The sequence below is a fragment of the Zalophus californianus genome, chromosome 2, assembly GCF_009762305.2.
Source record: "Zalophus californianus isolate mZalCal1 chromosome 2, mZalCal1.pri.v2, whole genome shotgun sequence".
NCBI lineage: Eukaryota > Metazoa > Chordata > Mammalia > Carnivora > Otariidae > Zalophus > Zalophus californianus.
This window is the reverse complement of record NC_045596.1, coordinates 43,106,520-43,132,145: the sequence shown is the minus strand read 5'-3', so window position 1 is coordinate 43,132,145 and position 25,626 is coordinate 43,106,520. Positions and strand designations below refer to the sequence as shown.

Below are 25,626 nucleotides of genomic sequence, written 5' to 3'. Positions count from 1 at the left end.
CAAAAAAGAGCAGAAAAGTGGTTTTCAGGGCCTAAGGGATGGGGAAAATAGGCAGAGGCATTAAAGGAATACAAACAGGTCTAAGATGGGTAAGGTCTGAGGATCTAATGAATTACAATGGGGGGGGCAGAGGAGTCCTTTCAAAATGTTTACCTATATCAAAGTCATCATGTATACACTTCAAATATCTTACAATTTTGTCAAGTGTACCCCAATAAAGCTGAAAAAAAAAGTTTATTGGATCTTCTTAAAATCATTCCCCATATTTGAAAAACAACTGCTTTATCCTATTAATCATACTTTCTTTCCACAATTATGTATATTACTTCAGGATTCACATGGGATTATTTGAAATTATATGCCAAAATAAACTTATAAAATATGTACATTACTGATTAACGATTAAATCCGCTCTAACGTTTAAAATGTATTCAAGAAATATTGGGTGGACAGGGAAAAGAGCAAATCTATCATTTGGAGTTAAACGTACATTTGGCCTTTTATTTGTCCTGGATCTGGTTAAAAAAAAAAAAAAAAAAAAAAACACCTTTATTGTATGATAGTTATTTTAAGCAAGGAGTCCATAGATTTCTAACTGAGTATCACAGGCTACCTACAGAATCTTGGTGGTGTCGCTTTTTCTAATACCTCCAAGAATCTTAGAAAGAGTAGGTCCTATCAGGAAAGCACTTTTATTGTATTATGTCATTGTAGCTAAATACATTTAAGAAAAAGAAAAAAGAAAGCACTTCTGGGTGGCTGTGTAGCTTTTAGAACTCTACTTTCCTCCAAATTTTGATCTGCAAAGGAAACAACTGGACATTTTCACCAAAGATCTCAAACTTCTTTTTATAACTAACAATCTGATTTCTGTATACACCTTCAATAAGCCTGGCAAGGGTGATTATAGTAATGCAAGTTCAGTGCAAAAAAATCACTGGCTTTGTTGTTTGTTTTTTAATGAAAACTCTCCCCAGGATGTCCCCTTCCAAAAAAAAAAAAAAGGGGGCACCTGGGTGGCTCAGTGGGTTAAGCGTCCGACTCTCGATCTCAGCTCGGGGTCATGATCTTAGGGTCGTGAGATCGAGCCCTGCATCGGGCCCCATGCTGGATGTGGAGTCTGCTTTAGATTCTCTTCATCTCCCTCTCACTCTGTCCCTCCCCACTCCCACCCTACTCTCTCTCTCATTCTCTCTAAACAAAACCAAAAAACCCCAAAAAACTTCCACTGGAAGTTCTGCTCAAAAACAGCAAACATGTTATATAGCTGTTGGCCTTGGCCTTTATAAATCACCTTTAATGCCACGGAGCCAACTGAACAGACCCATGGAAATCATGGCTTGGTTAGAGAAGTTAAAAACAGACTTAAAACATTTTCAAGTTTAATATGCTACATATTTTTCACTAACACAAACTGACAGACTATGGTATGTTTTAAAACCTCCCACATAAGCAATTAAAACGCACACACCCAATGTACTCAAATCTACATGTGGAGTTTTTTAAACAAATGAATTTTTCAGCCATCAAACATTTAACCATTCAAAATTGTGGATTTTCATTAAGCATTTCTCAGCACTGAATCTATTAAGCAATTATGCATCAATGTCACTGAGTGTAAGTCACTGAATTTCTGCAGTAATATTATGCATTTATTATTCTGATTTTTTTCAATTCTAATTTTTGCACAGCCAAATTCCTTTCATCCTTGGGGCTAAGCTTATTTACAGAATAAATCACACAGTAGATCTACATACCTATTTGGCTCAGCTAAAACTTATGTCAAAATGGACAGACACAACTGCTCCAATTTTAAATTTCAAGACTATTTTCAGCTTTTGATTTTAAAATTTTACATTATAAAATCTTCAATTAAAAAAAATCAACAAAGTAATTAGCTACCTTTATCTGTAAAGAGTGACTGGACACACTTCACAAGAGGTAGATGTTTTTAAGTTTTACACAAAAATATCACCTCTGTCAAAGCATTTGGAGCTCCAGAAATCCAACGTGTTAAGTGAAAGAAATGCCTTTTTGTCAGCTAAGTGTTTGTAACAAACTGACATCAACGAAAGACTTCCTGAAAGACTTAAAACCTAAGTGGGGAAAGGGGAGCCTGGGTAGCTCGGTTAAGCTTCTGCCTTGGGCTCAGGTCATGATCTAAGGGTCATGAGATGGAGCCCCACATCGGGCTCCCTGTTCAGTGCGGAACCTGCTTCTCCTTCACCCTCTGCTGCTCCCCCTGCTTGTGTTCCCTCTCTCGCTCGTGCTCTCTCTCAAGCAAATAAATAAAATCTTAAAAAAAAAAAAAACCCTAAGTGGGGAGACACTAGACCACCCTTATCTGTGTGCCCGGTGCCATGAAGCAGGATCTCAGTAAATGCTGGGTGGGTGTCTGAGACCCAAGCCCCAGAATAAATAAAAGGCCTTCTGCCCTACCCCAACAGGGAATCCGAAGGAAACAAACAAACAAACAAACAAACATCATTTGGGAAGCTCAATGCTGTTTCCTATCTAGTTTCAAACAGGCATGAGTTCACCAGCAGGTGACTAATGCTGATCCTGCTGGATGGCAAATTGGCCTGCTAAGGAAAATGGCAGCAAATTCTGTCACCAGAGAAAAGGAACGGTGACTTTAGAGACATCTTCCTAAGGTCAGTGACTCACAGCCAACTGGCAGACCACACTAGCAAATGAAGCAGGAGAAGGGGGAAAAGAGACAGATCTTCATGCCTCCTTGACCTTGAAGCCAGGGAAAGAGAGAAGCAAATGGCACTGAATTTTATAAAATTCCCAACTAACTGAGCTTCTCGAAGTGAGGTCTGTGGAGTAGGCCAGGGCCATGATCTGCTGTTACTGGTCCGCAAGAGATAAGTGCGACCAACTGACAATAAGCATTTACAAGGAGCAATTTGACAGAGTAATTTTTCTAGCTATTGAATTTCATAATGAAAAAAATTTAAACTTAAGATTTTTGCATATGTCTGGTTTTACTCATTTCACCCTCCTAGGGACTGGTTCTTACTATATTTTGTAGCAAGTATTGATCCAGAATAAATTGGAAATTAAAAGAAAAAAAAGGTCCTTTACCATAGATAGTTTGAGAAGCACTGCACTAGAGCACCCAAAAATCCAGTTTTGTGTGGCAAGTATGCATATGATGCTTGTCAGGATATTGATTTACCTGTAATTGTCTCTTAAGTTACTTGAATATAGAGATTTTTCAGAAGCAGATAATTTTGCCCATGTAAAATATGCTAAGCATCTCTGATTAACATCTGAATTAATCTAGAGATATTTGAAATGCAGGCCAATGAGATACCATATAATCAACACTGCTCTGAGGAACTGAGATGTTAATTAACATAATTTCCTCAAAAAAGGTAAGTTCTGTGGTCAAAGCAGTTTGAGCTCTATACCTCATCCCACACCCTCTTCCTGGGGAGGAATACACACCAGCACATTAAGGATCTGGAGTGAAGAAACTTGTTTAGCCCCACAGATGTGACCCTCTTTATCTCAACCCCTAAGAACACCCTATTCTTGGAAATGAGGTGTAGTTAAAAGACTCCAGATTAGCAATCAAAAACCTGCCTTGAGTATCACTTTCCTGTCTTCATTTTAGTTGGATCACACTCCCCCACCCCACACCACCGAGCTGCAGCATCAAGTAACTTGTACAACAACTTCACAGCAAATAAGCTCCTTGAGGACAAGAAATTGGCACCATCCTTTGTTCCCACAGCCCTCCTGCAGCCCAACACACACAAAGCACTCAGCAAGGCTGTCTCCTCATCTCCCACCCCCCAACACACACCCAGGATAGCTAATTCCAATGGTCATCTTGTCGACCACTCCCCTGGAATTCTGTGTCCTTGGAGGCCTCCTGTGCCCTGGGCCCAACTGGTGCGGTGTGGCAGACACCTGCTGTCCTTTCCTGGACATGCAGATAGGCCCTAGAGTAGAGCCAGGAAGGAGCTTTGCGCAGGGCAGAAGCCCCAGCTGGTGAGGATGCTCCCTTGGCCTCAACCTCTGTGCAAAAACATTTCTCTAAGATGTTGTGGGGGTCACCGCAGGGCAGGACTCAGGTGTTCAAGTTCCCATGCCCCAAGCTCTCCTCCCACCTAAAGCACCTGCTCCCTCTCCCACAGTAACCACATGCCATGCAGGAGGGTCCCGTCGAGCTGGACCGATATTGCATTCGTCTTAGTGGGAGAACAATCTAAACACAAATAATATCACAACCCCGAAAGAGAAAGCACTGTGACAAAGAAATCATGTCAGAGCTTGATAGCATCTCTTTCCCAACTAACACCACACTCCAGGTTCTAGTCAACCTCTGGCTCCCCATTTCAACAATCAATAATAATACATTTTCCCTCAAACGACTGTTATTTTTCACTTCTATGGCTCCTCTGTTTACTTCAAAGGCAGCACCCAGAATCTGAGTGACCCCTACAAGGTCGTGTGGTCAGTGAAATGTAGGCCAAGGAATTGGTTTTTGTACACACTCTTCCAACCACCAAACCGCGGGGTCTTTGTTAAGGTCAAAATTATCCCGAGACATTATTTACATAGTACACAATGAGCTCAGTTCTGCAGCTGTTACAAACACGAGCCACAACTTAAAATAATTAAAACTAGAAAGATAAGGAACCATTCGCTTTACTCACTGTTCACATAAACATTAAATGTCACAGAAGAATTGACATCGGAATTGGACACTTGAAATGTGTAAGTGCCTCCTTCGTTCCCTTTTAATCTGGTTAGATGAAGCTCACTCACATATCTACAAAAAGAGAAAGAAAAAAAAGAGACGAATCAATCACCCAGGAACGGTGTGCCTCGAGTGAGAGTCTTTTCCACAGTTTCTCTCTGGAAATACATGCCTGTTCGGGGAGGAACAAGACTCACTTTACTCAGTATTAGTAACAAGATCCACGTTAACAAATCCAAACGTACACACATGTATTTAATTTGGGACAAATAGCTGAGTGGGGAGAGGCTCTCTCAGCACAAAGGCAACCGCGTGGAGACTTGGGCCTCTTCCCCCTCCCCAGGTGTCCTCATGCCCATGTCTCTTTCTGCCCAAGGTCCTTCACCAGGGTCCTGAACTCACGTACCCTGCTGCGCTTTAACACCAAGCACCTAGCCACACTGGCAGGTGTCCACATGGAGGTGTAGGACCCTCGTGGCCAGGCCAACACTGTGGCCCTCAGCTTCCTTCTTGCAAGGACCACAGTCTCCTGGTCCTCCCTTCACCCCCCACTACTTCTTCCTAGTGTCCTTTGCAGTATTTGCTCTTCGGGCTTCTTTTTTACTGCAGGGATAGCATGGCCGTGTAGACCAAGCACGCAGGCCTGCCAGGGGAGTTCGGACATGGGCGCTGGCGGGGATGGAGCGCCCTGGGCAGCCCTTGACCCACCTGAGCTGTACAACCGTCTTGACATACACAGCGGCCTATTCAGCCTCTGCTCTCACACTGCACCCACCCCCTGAGCAATCTACTCTCTCTCCCACTTAACTACTTGCTGTTTGCTCACAACTGTCAAATCTTTACCTCTCGTTCAGACTTCTCGGTCCTACACCTCATCTACAGAGCTATTTTCATGCCCCATCCCCCTGCCTTGTGGGTACAGCTAATAATGACTCACACCTGCAATGTCCTCCTCCCAAGTCTTGCCCTGGGACACGTGACCCCATTTGGAAGTTGACTGCCTATCCAGGTCTACAGCCAAAGGGTGACTGCCCATGGGGAGGGACAAAAGCCCAGCTCCAGAAGGCCCCTGCGATCAGCCTGCTGCTCACCCACCCATCCTTTCTTTTCCCCTTTACCCTCCCTGCCCTGCTCTCCTACTCCCTGGCAGGTCTCTCTCTCCCTTAATGAAGCCCTTGAGCCAGAATTCCTCTGCTCTGCTTCTAGGGAACCTGACCTAGGATACTTCTTACCTGAACGTCTCCACTTGAGAGCCCATGGTCAACCTCCAATTTAACAAACCCCAAGCCGAACTCACTGTCTTTGCCCTCAACGACCTTCCCTCCTCCTTGAATGGCCTCACTGCTCACCATCCAACGTGGCTGACAGACACAGAATCCGTAGGGGCATCTGCAGCTCCTACCTCTTTCTCCCACCCCCCCCAATCACTGAGTCTTACTCAAGAGGTAGCCTGGACACCTCCCAAATCCATCCTCCCTGCTCCAGCCCTTGCACCTTGGCCCAGGACAGTGTCTTCTCTCACCCACATCCCTACAACAGCCCATAGCTCCTGAATGGAAAAAAATACGAAGTCTATCTAGGCATCTACCTCTGTTAGCCATTTGATCTGGGTCAAGTTACCTAACTCATTTGTGTCTCTGTTTCCTCTTCTATAGAAATAACAGAAAGAGTGCCTGTCCATGGAGTTTGTGAGGACTAAAATCATTGACTTAATATACGGAAGGTACTTAGAACAGTGCCGCACAGACTACAGCACCTGTAGCCCACATAGAGTAAGCTACTTTTACGATTTTTTCTATTTTTTTATTATTTTTATTTACTATTTTAAGATTACTACTATTTTCATTATAAATGTCTTGAGGATCAAATGAGAGGTGTGGGGGCCCCTGGGAGGCACAGTCAGTTAGGCTTCCGACTCTTGATTTCCGCTCAGGTCATGATCTCGGGGTCTTGAGATCCAGCCCTGCATAGGCTCTGAGCTCAGTGGGGAGTCTGCTAAAGGTTCTCTCTGCCCCTCCCTGCGTGCGCACGCACGCTCTCTCAAAAATAAATAAATAAATCTAAAAAAAAAAAAATGACAGGTGTGATGTGACAGAACTTGGGTTCACTGCCTGGCCCAAAGCTACTGAATAAGGCTTAGTTTTCTTTTAGGTTTTTTTTTTTTAATTTAAGATTTATTTATTTATTTGAGAGCGAGAACATGTGAAATTTGGGGGAGGGAAGGATGGGCAGAGGCAGAGACAGAAGGAGAGAAGCAGACCCCCTGCTGAGTGGGGAGCCCAACACGGAGCTCGATCCCAGGACCCTGAGATCATGACCTGAACTGAAATCAAGAGTCAGACGCTTAACTCACTGAGCCACCCAGGTGCCCCTATTTTTCTTAGTTTTTAAAAAGGATTCAAAGCACTAACTTTCCTCTTTCTCTGAAAAATTATTTAATGTGTCCCTAGTATATACCAGTCCCTGCTTTGAACTATCCCCCATGTCAGAAATTCGAAAACTGATGCACAGACTCCTGTGTGTGCTTTAAACACAAAGCAAAAGGAAATACTGGTCTGAAGACTCAAGAAGGAGCCCCAAACTTCCTTCTATTGGGTATCCTCTCCCACATTTATGGGTCCCAGAAACAGGATCTGGTAAGCCCAGGGAAGAGGCAGAAGATGTCTAATCCCCAGGTCAAGGCTCTTTCTTTTCTTACCTGATATTACTTTCATTGTCAGACTTGGGATAATCTTCCCATTTATCAGTGAAGGTTCTGTTCATATAGATCCACTGCTGGTGCTCAGGTTTGGGATATGCCTCATATTCAACAATCAAATCCACATTCTCTCCATCATTTACAAATATTGTAGTATTCATCATGGGGAAGATATTAATGAATCCTCTATCTAATTATAACAGGACAAAACAGGAAGAAACTATTACCTACAACTACGCAACAGAAAACACAACTGCACCTTTGGATTACAAAGATTACTGGTTTCAGGTATTAACTGGCAATAACAAGTAAGAATATTTTCAGTTGCCACTGTACCTATTTTTTTCTTTCTGCTCTTGCAGAATCATGGTCATGAAGTGAGAAAGGGCACACTTGAAATGTTTATTCTCCCATCTCTGTCTGTCAAGCAACTCCCTTAAAGGTCTAGCACCATGTCCTAAATCTTCTAGAATGATTAGTCCTGATGTTTCCTAGGTTAAAAAGCATTTGGACTAAATAGCCCCTACTCAGACCCAATATAAATGTATATGTGATAGGAAGGTGTCATAAATCAAGAACGGGAGAGAGCCCTAATGGTCAATAAAGATGCTGAAAGAACACCCTTTAATATTTAAAGAAAAATAAACTTACATCTTCTCATCACATATCACAGATGAAATCAAGGACAGCACTTTAATAACCACACCGTATTTTTAACTAAACAACAGAATTAACTCCTAGCAAACTTCTATAGAGGGGGGAGCAGTTTTCTAGGCTTTTTAGGAACGACAGAAGAGAAAAAAAAAAAAAAGATCATAAAATCATAAAAATCCTAAGAATCTGAATACATAAGCATTTTTAAATGTCTATACAGTAAAATTAAGGTAGTAGGAAAAAGAACATGAAAATATAGATGGAAAATATTTAAACTAGTAATTAAAATAAGACTCCACTTTTCACTTATTAAAAATAGCAAAACTTCAATAAAGCTGCTAAAAAATAAAGTATATCCATCCCATGGAAAAACAGCAAAACTAATTTGAAAGAAACTCAATAATTCTGCAAGTGTGGTAACAGTGGCATGATGAATTACACACTGTAAATTGGCACAACTCTTTCAGAAAGCATTTAGCAATATAGATTTTCTATAATTATCTATTCTCCCATTTAACCCTGTAATTCCCATTTGAGAACTCTTCTCAGTGGATAGCTACATACAAAAAGAATGGCTATCTACCCTGGACATACTAATTTTGTAAATCAGAAAACTGGTTAATAAAGCAGCCCTCAGAAATGGTTATATAATAATAATATAAGAAAGAGTCTGAAAAAAAATGTAATAAAATAACTGCCAACATAATTTTTATAGCCACCATTTATGGAATGTTTACTAGGGGCCAAGAACTGCCCTAAGTACTTCAGCATACATTTAAATTAGTAATAATGACAGATATTTAATTTTATAACAATACTGAAAGAGAAAGCTTATAACTAATTTATAGATGAAAAATTTCCAGTCCTGAAAAGCTAAATAGCTGGCTACCCAAAGGCAGAGCCCAGATCTGAACACAGGTTTGTGAGAAGCAAGGCTGGCCTCTTCATATGCCCTGGATTCTCTATATACTTTCAGTTAGAGAGAAAGAATAAAATCATCTGCATAGGGGCGCCTGGGTGGCTCAGTGGGTTAAGCATCTGTCTTCAGCTCAGGTCATGATCCCAGGGTCCTGGGATCGAGTCCCGCATCGGGATCCTTGCTCCTGCTTCTGCCCCTCGCCTCTGCTCACGCTCTCTCTCTCAAATAAGTAAAATCTTAAAAAAAAAAAAAAAAGGATAACTGAAACCCTGCTGCGTACAAAAATATAAGCAATACACCAAATCTTAAAACAGTTATATCACATTAGTGAGATTATGGAAGAGTTTTCATTTTTTTCTTCCATTTCTTTTTCAAAATTAAAGAATTGTAAAATTTAAAATTATTCATTATTCATTCAATAATGTTATTCATTATTTTTGGCACCATTTGGTTGAATATATTAAGGTCCCACATGAGTTGTCATTCTAGTATTTAATGCCCTTTAATTTCCTATAGATTCAGAATAAAAGGAGTTCAACTACACCAATGGAAAAGGATCTGAGACAGGTGGGAATAAAAAATCATCCAGATGAAAGGTGGAGATGGAAACCACCACCCTGTTCTAACACCTGCATCATAAATGAAACTCCCCCTGCCATTTTTAAGCAAATTTGGGTTAATTTTGAGGGAATAAATGTTTCATCTGAACGCTACGTTACATTTTCAGGTTCTTAAGGTCCTAAATTCCAAGATACCACACAATGCAAAATACTCCAATATTACAGACAACAATATTTGCATTGAAATGAGTTCTCTCATCATCACCATATATAAAATACTTAGGTTCCTCCTGAGTTTTCTAGAGTCCTTTGGCTCAATATACTTTTATGTCCTAGAGTGGAATAGAGCTTCAAATTCATGAAGTGTAAGAATTATGAGGCTCAAAGAACCCCATCAGAGTTGTTTTAACATAAGGTATGATCTTTTCCAGGTGCTTCTGCATTAAGAAACTGGTGATGCATTAACATTTAATCAAGTACAAACACTGTGCCAGGCACTTCTAGAAAATCTATTGCCTTTTCTCCTCTCCGCAGCCTCTGGAGTTAAGAGGCTGTGTTTCTCAGAAGAGGAAATGCAGGCAGAGGTAAAGGAGAGTGCCTTCGAAAGTTAGGTGGCACAACTCTGACTGAAAACCAGGTGGGGACCATCCCCAAGCCCCCCACCCCCAGCCCCCAAAGAAATTACTTTTCTCTTTGTCTCCTCCTATTCTCGTCCCGTCCCAGCCCATCCCGAAACAATGCAAAACCAGATTCAGGTTTCCCAGCCACGAGTCCTTCCAGTTACACAGTTATATTCTTGGAAATTGATGAATGGGTTTTAAAAATCTGATTACATACAATAATATGCTCAAAACATCCTTACTAATTGCTTTCTGGAGCTGAAGCTGATATATCAACATGCTCCCTAATCAACTTAGCAAATTAGCACTTATGGAGTTTAATATTTTAAAAAGCATAGCTTTCTATTCAAATTAATAAATGGTTCACAATCACGTTTAGGGAAAAAGTAAGACTCTTTCTGCATGCTGACTCTATAATTGCAAGGAAAGGGTGTTTTCCACGTTTAGCCTGGTGAGATGCTTTCCATTATGACATGGGCAGAAATGCCAAAATTCTATGAGATTATTGTGGGATAAATCACAGACCTCTAACACTGCTTCATAAATTATTGAAGAAACATGGGGGAAAGAGGAGAAATGAAAACAAATATCACACATCATTTTATTATTGCTCATGATGAAGAAATGTGCCACCCTACAAGTATTTAATCCAAGTCAAGCACTAAGACTGTAATTGCATTTAAAAGGCAAGAAAATAGATGAAATTCAAACAATACTCAAAAGACAAAAAATGTGTAATTTAAAAATTATTATTATTTCCAGTAAATCAAAAACATCCAGTACATTCACTAGGTTCTGCTCTCGTTAAGTACACCTTGGAAAGCAAGTATTTAGTGAGATTTCCAGAGTAGGGAAGAAAAGGCTAAATGGATCGTACATATCAGGTAGGATGGGCTTAGGATTCTAGGGAACCATGATCCAGTTTATGCTGTGTAGAACCAATGAGTCAGGTCCCAGTGGCTCTCCTTCCTGATGGTTTATGCTACGGCCTGTAAGGTTGGAGGACGGGGTAAAGTGAGGGGCTGTACTAGGAAGAAGCAGCCCACTTCAGCCCTTCCTGCAACAAATGAACTAGTCCCATGAATGGTAAAAAGATAAACCAAAGGCTCAGGGGCCTCCCTAAAAGATTCAGAGAAATACTTTAGGCTCTCAGCATCTGCACTCCTCCATACAGCAAGTCTACAATCCATTTCCAAGCTCAAGTCATTCAGCAAGGCCTAGAATTTTTGAAGAAGTTCCACTTAACATTTCATTTGTAGGGAGGGCGGGGTGGACAGCAGAAAATGACCCATTTAAACAACTTCGGTTACAGCCTACCACTTCCCCTTTATTAAAACTGGTAGAATTTGCTGTTGGGCTCTAGTTGTAAAAGGTGACAATGATCATTTTCATTCATTCATTCATGTGGTGACAATTAAATTTCTAGTCATCGCTTCAACATTCTATTCACATAAAAAGGCAACTATCTAGTAATTTCTTCTTTCACTACTGCCAGTAATTTATACATTCCCATAGAGAGATTTACCGACAACTTCCAAGGTGGTTGTGACATTCGCTGATCCGAAAGTATTATTGGCGTAACACATGAATACTCCAGAATCATTAACTCTTGCTGAGCTGATAGTCAATCTTTCCTGACGTACGAAATTGAAGTCACCCTGATGCCAACTATTACTCTGAGTCTGTGCATTAGTCTGCTGGTTTCAGAAGGAGAGAGAAAAAAAAAAAATCAAAGATTACCATAAAATTTAGATTCAGGATCTTTCCTAGATAAATTAAAAATAGCAGCAATTAACTTCTCCATATTAACATTCATTATACGCTCCTTAAGTAAGAATAATAAAGCATCATGACAAGTCTGTCATTGGAACACTTCATAGTACAGGATTATATTGAAAGATAGTCATTATTAACGATTGGAAAAAACATGAAAATTCATTTCATAACAACCACAGCATGCATAATTCCAAAATCTCTGCGGCACTAAGTATTTTTTTTTTTAGCAGTGACAAATTTTTAGAAGTTACTATATAAGAAATATTACAGAATACTGATATTTTACATTGAGTCAGCATAGTGAGGTCATGTCAGTATCTCCTGTTACACTTTTTTTTTTTTATTCTATATCCCGGGATCAAAAGAAAACACCTCACTAATAATAATATTCTATTTTATTAACATATTATTTTCATGAAGAAAAACTTGAGTCACAATGTCTAAAACTCACTTGGAAATTCATCTTACAGCTCTTACCCAGCGGAATTTTGGCAACTATTAAGAGGGGTTCCAAAGTATGTGAGCCATGTAAGATCAAGCCCCAAATTATTTAAGCATGAGTAGAAGAGAAAAAGTTGCAAATTTGCTCTTGTGATATCACCATTCTACTCGTATGATTTGTCTGCAGACAAAACATGGAGAGATTTTTTTGTATGGAAAACATCATGGGGATAAAACATAAACTATAGCCACTCTGAAAATTAAAGGGAGTACCACAAAGCTTTCTGCATCTTCCAAATTTTCTGTAATATGAACACATTCCTATTGAAAAAAATAACAACTTAAAAAAAGTAAACGGACCTGATATTGACATGGAATGAGATCAGGGGTAATTCGCTGGCCAGGCTATAATGAACTACCAGCCCTAGACCACTCTGACATTATTGTAAATCAGAACAATCCTTACGGAAAGCAGCTTGGCAGTTTGTTCATACCCCTGATCAAGTCCAGCAAATTTATCTCAAGGAAATAACTCTTTTTAAAAAAAAAACTCCAAAATATTTATTGCAGAGAAATCTCGGGGATGACCTAAAGGTATACCAAGTATCAAAATTATAAATGTGAAAATAAGAAAAATGTTTATATTACTTAAAAGGTATAAATTGAATGTACCTTAAAATTGCAAACATGTGATAATACATATGCATGGGGGCAGAGAGAAAAGAAATATGAAAAAAAAAAAAGTGGGCAATATAGCATTTATAAAGACCAGCCACATGAAGGCTACTGAGCTCCTGGAATGCTTGAGGTCCAAACTGTGTTGTAAATATAAAATATGTCCCAGATTTTGAAAACTTAATATGAAAAAAGTAATGTAAAATAACCCATTGATATTTTTATATTATTACATGATAATATTTTAGCTATATTAGGTTAAATAAAATGTATTGCAATCAATTTTACTTTTACTCTGTCATGTGCCTACTAGAAAATGTTAAATTACATAGGAGGCTCACATTTTATTTCCACTGCATAGCACTGCTACATGCAATGGTGGAATTATATCTGTTTCTCTTTTTTTTTCTCATGCTATTATATTTTTGGAAAAAATTTTTTTACATTAAAATGAGCATACATAAGAGCAGACTGCCAAAACTGAATGTTTTGAAATAAAAAGAAGAGAAACCTGCTTTGTTAAGTAACTGAGATCTTGAGCAAGTCAAGGACACCACTAGTCTCAGCTTTTTTTTTCTAAAAGGGAATGAGAGGGGCGCCTGGGTGGCTCAGTTGGTTAAGAGTTTGCCTTTGGCTCAGGTCATGAACTGGGGGTCTTAGGATCGAACCCCTACGTCAGGCTCCCTGCTCAGCGGGGAGTCTGTTTCTCCCTCTGCCTTTCCCCCTTGCTCTCTCTCAAATAAATAAATAAAATCTTTACATAAATAAATAAAAGGGAATGAGAAAGCAAAGGTCATTAAAGGCCTTTCCAGTTTGAAGCACAATGCGGAGATGAAGATACTCTCTTCCAAGAGATTCTTCTAATAATTGGCAGAAATCTGCCATTTTGTTGCAGAAGGGCAATGAGGAAGATGCAATAGCAAGGTGAGGTGACACTGTTTTGTCCTCTCCTAGTCCATCAGGTCACAGACGTCTCTGCAAAGGCAGAGTGACAATGGACAGGTAACATAAACACATTCTAGATTTTTGGTATGTCTTCCTTCTAGTTCTTGCAAGAGCCCAAGGGTCTACAACAGGGAGCTAAATAGGAACAATGAACACATCAGTGAGGAAAGGATTAGCTTGGTCCTAAGTGATTCAATACCAACACCGAACCCTTAAGACCATAATTCAGGATACTGTCAAATATCATAATAAAAAGTAAAAATACGAGGGTGTAGAGGCATTAGAGAAGTTAACCAAGATTCCCAAGTGTTGAATCAACTCTAAGACTCTCTTAACATTTTAAAACAAATGACTGCAAAAACTCTAGAACAGTTATCTTATCCTAAATTTCACTGTGAGTTAAACTTCTTCTAAATGGTCAGTATAAAATACCATGGATTTTTAAGATAATTCTGATAGTGCTAACAGTGCTAAATATTCCAAATAAAGCCAAAGGATATCAACAAAAGATTTATGGATGAACCTTGGCATAGAGCCATGAGCCCCATCTGCAAGTCACACATTACATATTGTTTGCATGTGATTTGGTTTTCCTTAACCCTTGAGGTGCACACTGGGATTTCCCCAAAGAGCTCCCAACACTGAAGGCTTATCATCCAGCGCCAGTGGATTAATTGGGAATGGCATGCGGGACTCCTGGGAAAAATGGTTCAGAACAAAACTGCCTGGGGCAATTTAATTTCTCATCGAAAAAAGGCTAATTTTCAAGTTATGCGGAAGCTCAAATACGCACATGGTCTAAACTGTTCTCTCATCTGAAATCAAGGATTACAGAAAGCCAATTAATACAGGATTGTGTTCTATAAGGTTAGTCAAAAATTCATACATAAGCTACCGTTTTTATTAAATTATATGATACAGAAACTAAAACTTGTTTCTCTGAGCCATTGGTTTGAAAGAACAAGTCTCTAGTACAATCCATTCTCCTCGTCAATGGCAGGTTTCATTAGCAAGGTATCATCTATCACAAGTCCACGTGAATACTGTCATAGTACTTTGCATTACGCTAATCACCATGGTTACTTATCTAGCAAAGAATTCTTTAAACAGGCATGAAATTGCCAATGTTAAATACAGAGCACGAGGAGGAAGAGATGGAGGAGGAAAATATATTATTTCTTTTCTCCAATGTAATGAATATATGTGTACTGAAGAAAAACCACCATGACAGCTAATTAACTAGATGGCCAAGATTATGCAAATAAAGATTATTGAATATTCAGTTGATGGAAATTTTAAAGTGAAATATTTGGGAAATTAGACATTTGAAAGACCTTGCTACTAATGAGTATTTAGAGAAAGAAAAAAAAAGAAACTTTGTATAACCGGCTAAAATTTACTTAAGATATGCCTAACACAGCATTTAACATATAGTACACATTCAATATGCATTTGTTAAATGAATGAGAACTTAAACATGTCCAAATGTTTCAGATTAAAGATAACCATTTTATTAATAGTGACTAAAACAAATAGAAAACCATTAGCAACTTGATCTCAGGTAACCAGCCTCAGAGGGGGGAAGTCAGATCAATAGAAAAAGAAACCCATCTCTCAAATGGATAGGCCACTTTGTGGGAAAGGAAAGAGCTCCCTGGTTGGTTATCTGAGACCGTTTACTCTTTTATATAAGGAAGGGAAAAAAAAAATCGACAACTTTTCCCACTATTTTAAATAATCTGGCCTGGATAGTTTTAATAGTCTTAAAAGTCAAAGGACTTGTGCGGTTAATCAGAAGTTTTCTTAAAAATTTCCCTATGAAAGCCAAAGAAACAGCACGCGGTAATAACAGGAGTCTGGAGTTCCCTCTTCGATTTTCTCAAAATAAACTGACAAAATGACACGCGTTTGTCACGAATAATGAATGTACACATCCACATATGGTGTTACGAAAGGGTGCATCTCGACACACGCCCAGACACATCCCCACCTCACACAGACGGTCCAGCTGAGCCTCCCCAGGACAATGAATAGACTGGTTTAAGGGAAAACCTTCCAATCTCCCACGTGGCGAGAACAATATATTGAGAAAAACAAAGGCAACAAGCCACTCAACTCACCTGACTATTTTCCTTGATCCACATGGAGTCCACAGAACTAGACACATCCTTTACCGAGCACATCACAGAGAATTCCTCCCCTTCCCTAAGAAGAGAGCTTGCTTTGGACACCGACACCACCGGGACAGCTCTGATGGCTGGAAGAAACAGAAATGGGGCCCTCAAATCACGTGCTCCACGATCCTGGGCCATTTTCACTTACCACATTTCCGCAAATGCATACACCTTACTGGGTGGTCTTTTAAATAAGGTATCCAGTGTGGCACTAACTGGTCTGCATTACTTGCAGATCTGAAGACGTCAGCAATTAAATCTGGCATCCTTCAAACAAATTCGTCAGCATCGAGTGAAAACGACAGCAATGTGTGCATTAGACGATAATGCTGCTGGACAATGCTATTTTGAAACAGGGAGAAACCCTGGTATAGGGAAGCGGCTTTAATCTTTACCTCACACAACCTTGACGGTCTTGCGCGGACGTGACCTACGACTAATCGTATTCTTTTCACCAAACAGGCATCTTTCCCATGTGCCATAATAATAACCTCTTGCTCATTTCTGAAAATCTCCATTTTGTTTTATTTTATTTTAAAAGATTTATTTATTTATTTATTTGAGAGAGAGAGCATGAGAGGCGGGAGGGCCAGAGGGAGAAGCAGACTCCCCGCCGAGCAGGGAGCCCGATGCAGGACTCGATCCTGGGACTCCAGGATCATGACCTGAGCCAAAGGCAGTTGCTTAACCAACTGAGCCACCCAGGCGCCCCTGAAAATCTCCATTTTTTAAATAATCAAACTTTCCTTAATTCCAATGAGCATACTTTTTCAAAAGCCTTCATAAAAAACTACTCGGTAGCTGTATGCCAACTAGTGTTGAATCTGATGATCTCGGAGATACAAAATCTAGACATCTTCCAGCTACAGAAATAATCTACATAATGCCCCCATAATACCAAGGTCCATATTCAGCTGGTACTTTCCTCTTCAGATTGGGAATAGTTTGGGAATACAGTAAAATCAAATCACCGAGGAGAAAGTCAATCCCTCTATCAATAGTCAATCAAGGAGTGAACCATGTATACGCTAATCTTTTTTTTTTTTTTAAGATTGTATTTATTTATTTGACAGAGACACAGTGAGAGAGGGAACACAAGCAGGGGGAGTGGGAGAGGGAGAAGCAGGCTTCCCACTGAGCAGGGAGCCTGATGTGGGGCTCCATCCCAGGACCCTGGGATCATGACCTGAGCTGAAGGCAGACGCTTAATGACTGAGCCACCCAGGCGCCGCTATGCTAATCTTTTCAAACAGCCAAAGGGAAGCCTCCCAGTGAGGTTCTCTTGGAAGGAACACCTCATGCAGTTATGAGACTCTGTGTGTCCTGAGGTCGGTTTTCACAGCTGTCCCCGTTGTGGTCTGAAAGCCAGTCTCCACTAGACGTGGCCGTGGACTGGTGGTGGGGGCTGAGGGCTATGAAACGAAGAATTCACAAGCAACTGACGGGAGCTGGGAGCTGGGGGAAGTGATGAAGGGCCAGCTGCCTGACTGCCGATACTAAAATGCACCAGGGAGAAGAGAGAAGGCGCCTCTCCCTCAACGGAGGCGCCGCCTCCCAGCGGAAAGAAAGAAAAGGACCCTACCTGCCCTCACTTTCAGGGTGAATTTCATCGACAGCACGGACTTGCCCTTCTGGTCTGCAGAGCAGTGCAAGCAGAGCCGGTGATACTCGCGCTTCACATGTCTGATCGTGATGCCAGCCTTGGGATCAGCGACAAACGTCAAGTCCTTGGGAAGAGGCTTCCCCTCACACCCCTTGAGGGAGTAATTGGTCACCTCTGGGTCTGTCAGAGGACAGCGGACCAGCGTATCATTGTCTTCTTTCCCATACAAGCGAAGGTCAACGAGGAAAAGCTGTGCAGGATCTAAAGCACATTAAAAAATCAGTAGTTCGAATGGCTGGTCACAGGCACTGAAAACATTTTTAAAAGATCTCAGAGGACTCTGATCTTTTTTTCTTTGCAAGCTAAAGTTGAATTCATCCAAGTAGTACTAATTAAGCAACAGTGAACATTTGTTAACCCCTTTCACATGTCAGACACTAAGCTCGGACCATTATGCTTTATCTCATTTAATCCTCAAAACACTCCCATGCGATGGGCACTATCGTTACCATTTCAGAGATGAAGAAACCGAAGTCTCAAAAAAGTGACTCTCCTAAAAAGTGACACGGCCCAGAAAAGGCTTAGCATACCACAGTCCAACGGATACTGCAACTTGAGCTCTTAAAACTCTGAGGATATTTTATTACAACAGTTACTCTTCTTCTACAACAGGGAATACTCTCAGGAGGATGGGCCAAGACTAAGCCAGTGTGATGATACCTATTAGGGTTCTTCCTCTACCCCTCTCTGTGGGGGCCCCTCTCCGGAGTCCCCAGTCTCCAGGATCTTTCAGCTTCTGCATAAAATCTGCAAAACTGTTAACAGGCCATGCTGTACAAACGTCATGTGGGCCTCACCCTTCATATTCCTTTAAAGATATGTATAAATATAAACTTCTGGACATCAAATGAAGCCATATTCCCAAGGGGAGCTTATGAGTTTCAGGAATACTGTAGTAAACATCATCCAAACCAGGACACTTGTGAATGAAAGGGAGTGCTATTAAGAATTATGCCAGGACACCAGGTGTGGACTGGAAGGGCCTCAGGCAGACCGGGACCTCCTATAAGCAAAGACAAACCTCATTCTATATACACAATATACAGCCACCTCTGCTGTGTAAAGATAATACAGATAGATGGCTGGGCCAACAGATCATGTTTAAAATGTTTTTTAATTGTCCTTTCCACCTGAAATTCAGGTGTCCCACAAAAAATCAATTTGGCCTCATTGAAATATACTTACCATTTAATTTTGGAAAAAAAAAATTTCCAGAGTAAATTATGCACCTCCCAGCTTCATTTGTTGTATGAGTAAAGTCCCTCATGATGGCGGAACTAAGGTCCAAGGCCATCGCTGGTTATTTTCCCATCTACTCTTTCAGTTGCTTAAGGCTAGCTCCTACAATGCCCCGATCTCCTTCATAGCTGTAACATAACTTACTTAAGTATCCAAACATCTTAAATCAGTAATAATTCAGTGGAGTGCTAAGTTACTGAGCAAGACTTCCCTTCTAAAGAAAATCCATGAACTCTGAGAGACTGACTTGGCTAATTTAGCTGTTTTCCCCATTTATTCAGTTGTCTACCCACTGTGTTAATATGCAGAATGATACTTCATGACCACCTGGAAACTCCAGAGTACCTTCTTGAATGTCAAAGAACAGCACCCAGGTTAGCCCAACCGTCATGGAACCATACCCCGAGACTAAGCTGTGCCTTATCCATGTGTATTTTTCAGCTACCCACCTAGGAAAGAATAACATAAACTAAGGGGAGGCGGAGTCAATTACCCAGCAACCTTCTTTATAGTGAACACTATGGGAGTCAACTTTATTAACCCTTGATAGAACTCAAATTTGCACAATTCTGTCTCCTGAACAACAATTACATGAGGACGACAGAGCCAATGATCTTATCCAAATGTTTCAGTGAGAAACTGAAACTCTAGAGCTTGCTCAGATCTGCCATCTAGGACAAATTTATTCACTATTCTTCCACAGTATTGTGGGTGAGGACTCCTATGCTGGCCTCTTTCAATGGTAGCCCCAGTCCAGGCACAAACTCAGGACCAGAACCTGGATCCTATTTCTCCTCCTATAACCTGGGTATGTCTCTTAAAGCTTTAAGTACTTGTTTTTACATCAACAGAAAGATTCTTCCTGCCTCCCACTGTCAGCAAACCTCCTCTTGACAAGGATGTTAAAAGCACAAACACAGATGAATCACTGAGTTTATCATAGGAAATGGGGTACGGAAATCCAACGATCATATTTTTCTTCTGTTTCTAAGAGGTCACAGTTGTTTTTTTTTTTTTTTTTTTAAATGAATCAACTGACAACTATTAAGAACCTAAGAGGGGACATGGGGTGATTAGCTGACTGCGTTATTTTTCTGGAATTTGCTCCCTAAAAGTGGGTCAGTTCTTTTGAAGTGTTGGTCTGTTTAGGCCTTCAGAGGCCTTTAGTTCCCTGAAGTGTTTTTACTAAGTGGGAGTATCTAGGATCTCAAGGCATTAAAATGCAGCTTTCCCAAAGGGCCTAATTTATTCTCAGGGTTTACTCACAGTGCCAGGACAAATGGGCTAACCATATTGTAACCTCATTAGGAAGAGTATCTCAGCCTTGCAGACCTCCAGCTGGAGTCATACCTATGGCCACGATGTATCAAAAGATGGGGGGAAACTAACAAAGAAAAATTTGTTTTAGGCATCGGAGACCCAGCCAGTAATATTTTCTCTCTGGCTCAGCCATCTACATGTCATCCATAATTAAGAACAGGACATTAAGTTCTCTAAAGCATAGCATGAAAGAAAGCTACACATTTACCTCTAACAAACACATAAATGGACCTGCTTAAACCATCTCTGTTGGTGCACGTGTAATTGCCTGTGTTGGCGGCCTCGGCTTTCTCTGTGATCCATTCATTGCGTGTGTTCTCACTCAATTGACCCGGGGTCTCAAAAGTCCATTTGACAAATCCTGGATCGGTGCATAACAGCCTAATCTCGTCGCCAACGCTGACTATTAACTCTGATTTTGCTGGGTGGATGGATGGTAGAGACAGTTCCCCTGGACTCACAGATGGTTGAGAAGAGCCTGCCAAGAAAAATAAGAATCGTGTTGAGTATGATCTTTTTCCTTGGCGAAATAAAGCATTTCTTCCAATATTGATTTCCATCTTCTGTGTGCTCTACAATAAAAATAGGACAAAGCTGCCCTGCTATTTATAGTTAGAAAGAGTTCTGTTTAAAGTTTCTTAAGTTCGGCAGCAGCTCTTCCTGCCCACGGGTCCTGTCCGTGCTTTAATAAAACCACCATTTTGCACCCAAAAAAAAAAAAATTAAATAAAGTTTCTTAAGTTCATCTAGAAAATCATCTTCTGCAACTCTCAATTAATCCTGAGGGTCAGACTTGGTATGCGAGCCATACTTGTGGGATGCCATGGCCTTCTCTGGATTAAACACACAGCTGGGTCAAGTTTCCACTCTGACTATGGGCCATTGCAATGGTCGTGACATGCTGACACCCAGCTTAAAACAACAAAAACAAAACCCCATGCTATAAAAAACAAAAAACAAAAAAACGCAACAACAACAACAACAAAAAAACCACACAATGGCCAGTTACTCTTCTGGCAAAATCTACATGACCATGACATAGCTTGGCTGTGAATTCAGTTATATGTATGCAATTCTCCTTCTATGGTGATGTTCATCAAAAGGAGAACTATTTAAGAGTTTCAAACAATAAGGCAGAACACAAAAATCCCATTTTAAAGATCAGACCCTGAGATATTTCATGACATAGGTGGGGTTGCTGCCTGATCAAACTAATGCCTAGACAGGTTTCCTAGTTTAAAGATGCAAACTTAAAGACTCTGAACATGAAACTTGAACCTTAGAAAATTCACGGCAGCCAATTCATTCATTCCTTCATCCATCTGTTGCATGAACGTAAATATCTGTTCATTAATTAGGATCTGCAAAAGCTTCGAGCTTTTGTGAGTGCATGTAAGTGCAACACCAGGGTTGTTACACACACTCCAGAGTTTAAAAGAACACACTGCTCGTGTGTCAGAATTAAGTGAAATATAGCTACAAGTTTTAGTTTTAAGCTGAAGAAGAAGATGAAGAAGAAGTGGGCTGGACCTTGACCATATCAGAAAAGGTGAAAGAGAAGACAGACACGTGCCATGGACATATATACACCATAGGGAACACAGAGGACCATGCAGAGACACTATATGTTTTCCGGTAAAAAAGTGACGTGTGCAGTAAGATACCACAGATCTTCTAGATTTGAGGAAATCTGTGAAGAGGTCTGGTCCTCAGGTAGGCAGAAGCAATGAGATCTACAGTAAAGGATCTGAGACGAAAGATGCATCATAACTACCAGAGGAAAAACACATTAAAGGTTATAGTGTAATTAAAACTACAAAGTCTGACTCACATATGACCTGGGTGGGAAGAAAGGGTCCCTGGGTAAGGTGGGCTAGAGCAACAGGGTCACAGAACTCCCCCTCTGGGGGTGGGGGTAGCTTTCTATCACTCCCGCAGGGTCACAGGCGAGATGGGTATCTATCCCCTCCACACACATACAAGGTCAGAGACAATAAGTGACCTGAGTTCTGGAGGAGGCGTAAAAGGCAAAAGCAGCAAGTGAGCCAGGCCAGGAAGCTCTTCACAAGTCTGGCAGGACTGGGGATGCGGAGACATGAGCAGAAACAGATGGGGACAGGAGGGGCAAGTAAGTGCCCTGCTCCCAGGGCATACCTGGCCAGTGGACGCACTTCTCACCTCATGGCCTGCATTGCAGATGGTGGAGGAAGAGCAAAAATGTATGAAGTGAAAAGAAAGGATCAGACAGTCAAGGGTGAGGGCTTGTGGAAAAAAGAGGAATGCAGAGAGTACCAATCTTGGAGAGCTCTTCCAGCTCAGACGGTATAGATTTGAGAGTTAAAAATCAAACAAAAATGAATAGGCACCAACAGCAACAAAAAACCACCACCAGGAAGGAAGGGAGGGAGGGAGGGGGGAGCGCAAGAGGGAAGAAGGTTTCAAAGAAAAGGTGGTGGGTCCGAGGGCAGATGCTGAGCAAGATCAAGGGAATGAACAAAAGCGAAGGGAATGAACCAACTACATTTGGTGAGAAAGAGACGGCAGGAAACCCAAGAGTACGATTTCAGGTGAGTGGGAATTTCTGTATGCTCCGAGGTTAAAGGTTCTACGTGGAGACCTCCCTCGGAGGAGCAATGGCACAAAAGGGCAGAGAAAAACACCTGCAGTCAAACGAGGTTAAAAGTTACAGAGAGACCTGTTGACATGTGAAGAAAGGAGGAGAATCTGTGGAGAGGGACAGACCAAAGATGCTCTAAAGAGGCACGGAAACTCTCCCCTGCAGGTGCAGAGATGACTGGTCTCAATACCAATTTGTTACCCAGACAGATACTGCATCTGGGCACCTTCTGACCATGGCTTCAATCGCAGCTCCACGAGGTCATGCCAAGTCCAACCCAGACTGAAGACCCTCAGCAAACCTCGAGTCGCAGGAGGTAACAAGGTCGATGACAATCATCAAATGTTATGAAGCACCAACAACATAAGAAGTGCTATAGACAAGACCATCCGTCCCCACTGAGGCTCAGCATCTAAATGGCGGGGCCAGAATATGGAAACAACGTGCCTGGGATTGTTTTTAAAGTCTTACAGCATGTTAAATAATGGAAACGGGCACAGCAATAAAGGGAGACACTATTATTTCAATTATTAATCCCCTTTTAAAAAGGGAGTAGTTCCAAGCGAATAGCAAACAGTGACATTGACAGAAAATTTAATCCAAAAACTCTTCAAGAATTTATATCGCAATATACTTCAATTAATTCAGCTTTCTCAGGAGTGCATATGTAGATAGGACAATCCAGTTGAATAAATATTGCTGACTTCCAGAGACCTACCATGCCAATGGAAGTGAGACCAAGGCAGGCCACTCAACTTCTCTGTGCCCAAGTTTCCAGATCCAGAAAATGATAAAAATACCCTCATCTCCTGAGTTCTTATGGGAATCAGATGTGACAAATACACACAAGGAGCTTAACACACGACAGGGCACTCTGAATACACGTTGGCTATTACAATGAGGCAGTAAAGCATACTCGGGAAGAGCTTGGCTCTTGAGTTAAGACTCTAGATTTGCATCCTGGCTCTGCCAAGAAGTGTGTGATCCTCAGGCAAGTTACCAATCAACTGTGCCTTGGTCCCCTCATTTGCAAAAGTAGGGCCAGTAGCAGAACCTATTTCATAAGGCTACTATACAAAGCACTCAGAACTGTCTGGGGGCACATAGAAAATACATAATAAATGTTAAGACACAATTATTCTAAAAACAGAACCTCTTATCACCCCTCCAGTCAGTCCTGACTTACTCACTTCCTATGAATATACACGGTTTTTTGGTTCCCTCATTTCCCAAACGGGTTCCCACCTGACTTCTGCCTCCTTGGCAGCAAATCCTAGCAGTCTTTCCTTTGGAGCCTCTGCCTCTTCATCGTTGTCTGCCTTTCCACTCCTGCCGCCCCACCCCAGACTAGCCACTTACAGATTAACATCCTCTCCTAAAAGATCTCTGTGCCTCCGGCCACCCCACTCCCAACTCATCAGACCTCACAGCCCTGAGACCCACCAGCCTAAGAAACAACCATCTTTCAACAACCCCACTCATAGCCTCAAAAACCCGACCAGAGGTGGCGGCAGCTAACAGTGACATCATGTACAGCTTACAAAGCACTGCCACGGGACTAATTTCCAACGGCTTCCTCTGGACCCTCACCTACCTCGCCAGTAAGATTCTTAGGCTGGCTGGCTAAGAAGCCTGTAAGCAGCTCCATTCCTTCCTAGGCCCATCGTTCTGCCCATGTCCCCAGAACACACCTACCCCACCAATTCACGTTCTTGCCACGTGGAAAGCCCTGCTTTTCATGGGTGTTGGTCCCTAACCACGATCACCTGTCCTCACTAACTCCGTCCAACACGTCCAGCCCCATCACCCATCCGTCTGTACTGATATGTGTGGTCTAAATCTAGGGTTGACCTCCTCCACCTACTCCAAGGATCTTAAATTGTAATTTTCCCCTGGCAAAGTCATAAAAACATTCCCTTCGATCCCTGAACACAGAGAAGATCGGAGGAGGAACAGGTTAGGTTCCTCAACACCCAGCCCCTGTAACAGGTCTCAACAGTCCACTGGGCTACCCCCAAAAGAGGACAGATGTCATTTCTGCTGCTCCACTAAGGGAGTGGTTCCATTCATCCATTAAACTGCTACGGAAACCTCCCAAAAAGCAGCCTCCAAATTTGAGATCACTGGTTTCCGCTTTACTTCTAGGGTTTTAAAAAATAAATTTTAGAATAATTGCCACCAGAAACATTAAGGGTTTTATTTTCAAAATAAATTATGTGTAAGTTCAACCCTCAAACTCACCCTATAAAATGAAAATAGAGCTTATATTAGAGCGGGACTCTGGATATTATTTATTCTTTTTTCTAAACTATCTTGAATGTTGTTACGACGCTCTCACAATAAAAAAGACTAGAGATTCATATTAAAAGGTACGTACCTACCTTTATTATATTTAAAATTCAATACCAATAAGGTATTCCAACTGAGCTTTGACATTGCTCTGAAATTACACATTTTATTATTTTTTCTAAATTACCATTTTAAAATGCATCTGGTACACAGCAAATTCTCAACAAATGTTTGCTGAATTGGGTTTTATCTACATCGGGACTCTGCATTAGAAAATGTACTTCCCTAATTATGTTTGGCTAAGGCTAATTTAAGAGTT

The 25,626-nt window shown here is 41.1% G+C and overlaps 1 protein-coding gene across 5 annotated transcripts in view; it reads right to left on the bottom strand.

Moving 5' to 3' along the window:
- The window catches only part of KIT (KIT proto-oncogene, receptor tyrosine kinase), an 83,801-nt gene that overhangs the window by 26,546 nt on the left and 31,629 nt on the right, over positions 1-25,626 (bottom strand). For 2 of the 5 annotated variants that reach the window (XM_027597968.2, XM_027597970.2), the window contains exons 2-7: positions 20,610-20,879; positions 17,762-18,043; positions 16,126-16,262; positions 11,694-11,865; positions 7,416-7,605; positions 4,674-4,789 (exon numbers count right to left, since the gene is read on the bottom strand). In XM_027597968.2, the coding sequence (XP_027453769.1) occupies positions 4,674-4,789; positions 7,416-7,605; positions 11,694-11,865; positions 16,126-16,262; positions 17,762-18,043; positions 20,610-20,879 (1,167 nt within the window). Of the gene's footprint in view, positions 1-4,673; positions 4,790-7,415; positions 7,606-11,693; positions 11,866-16,125; positions 16,263-17,761; positions 18,044-20,609; positions 20,962-25,626 lie in introns of those variants that run through there. The other 3 variants (XM_027597969.2, XM_027597971.2, XM_027597972.1) reach the window with 2 other exon arrangements.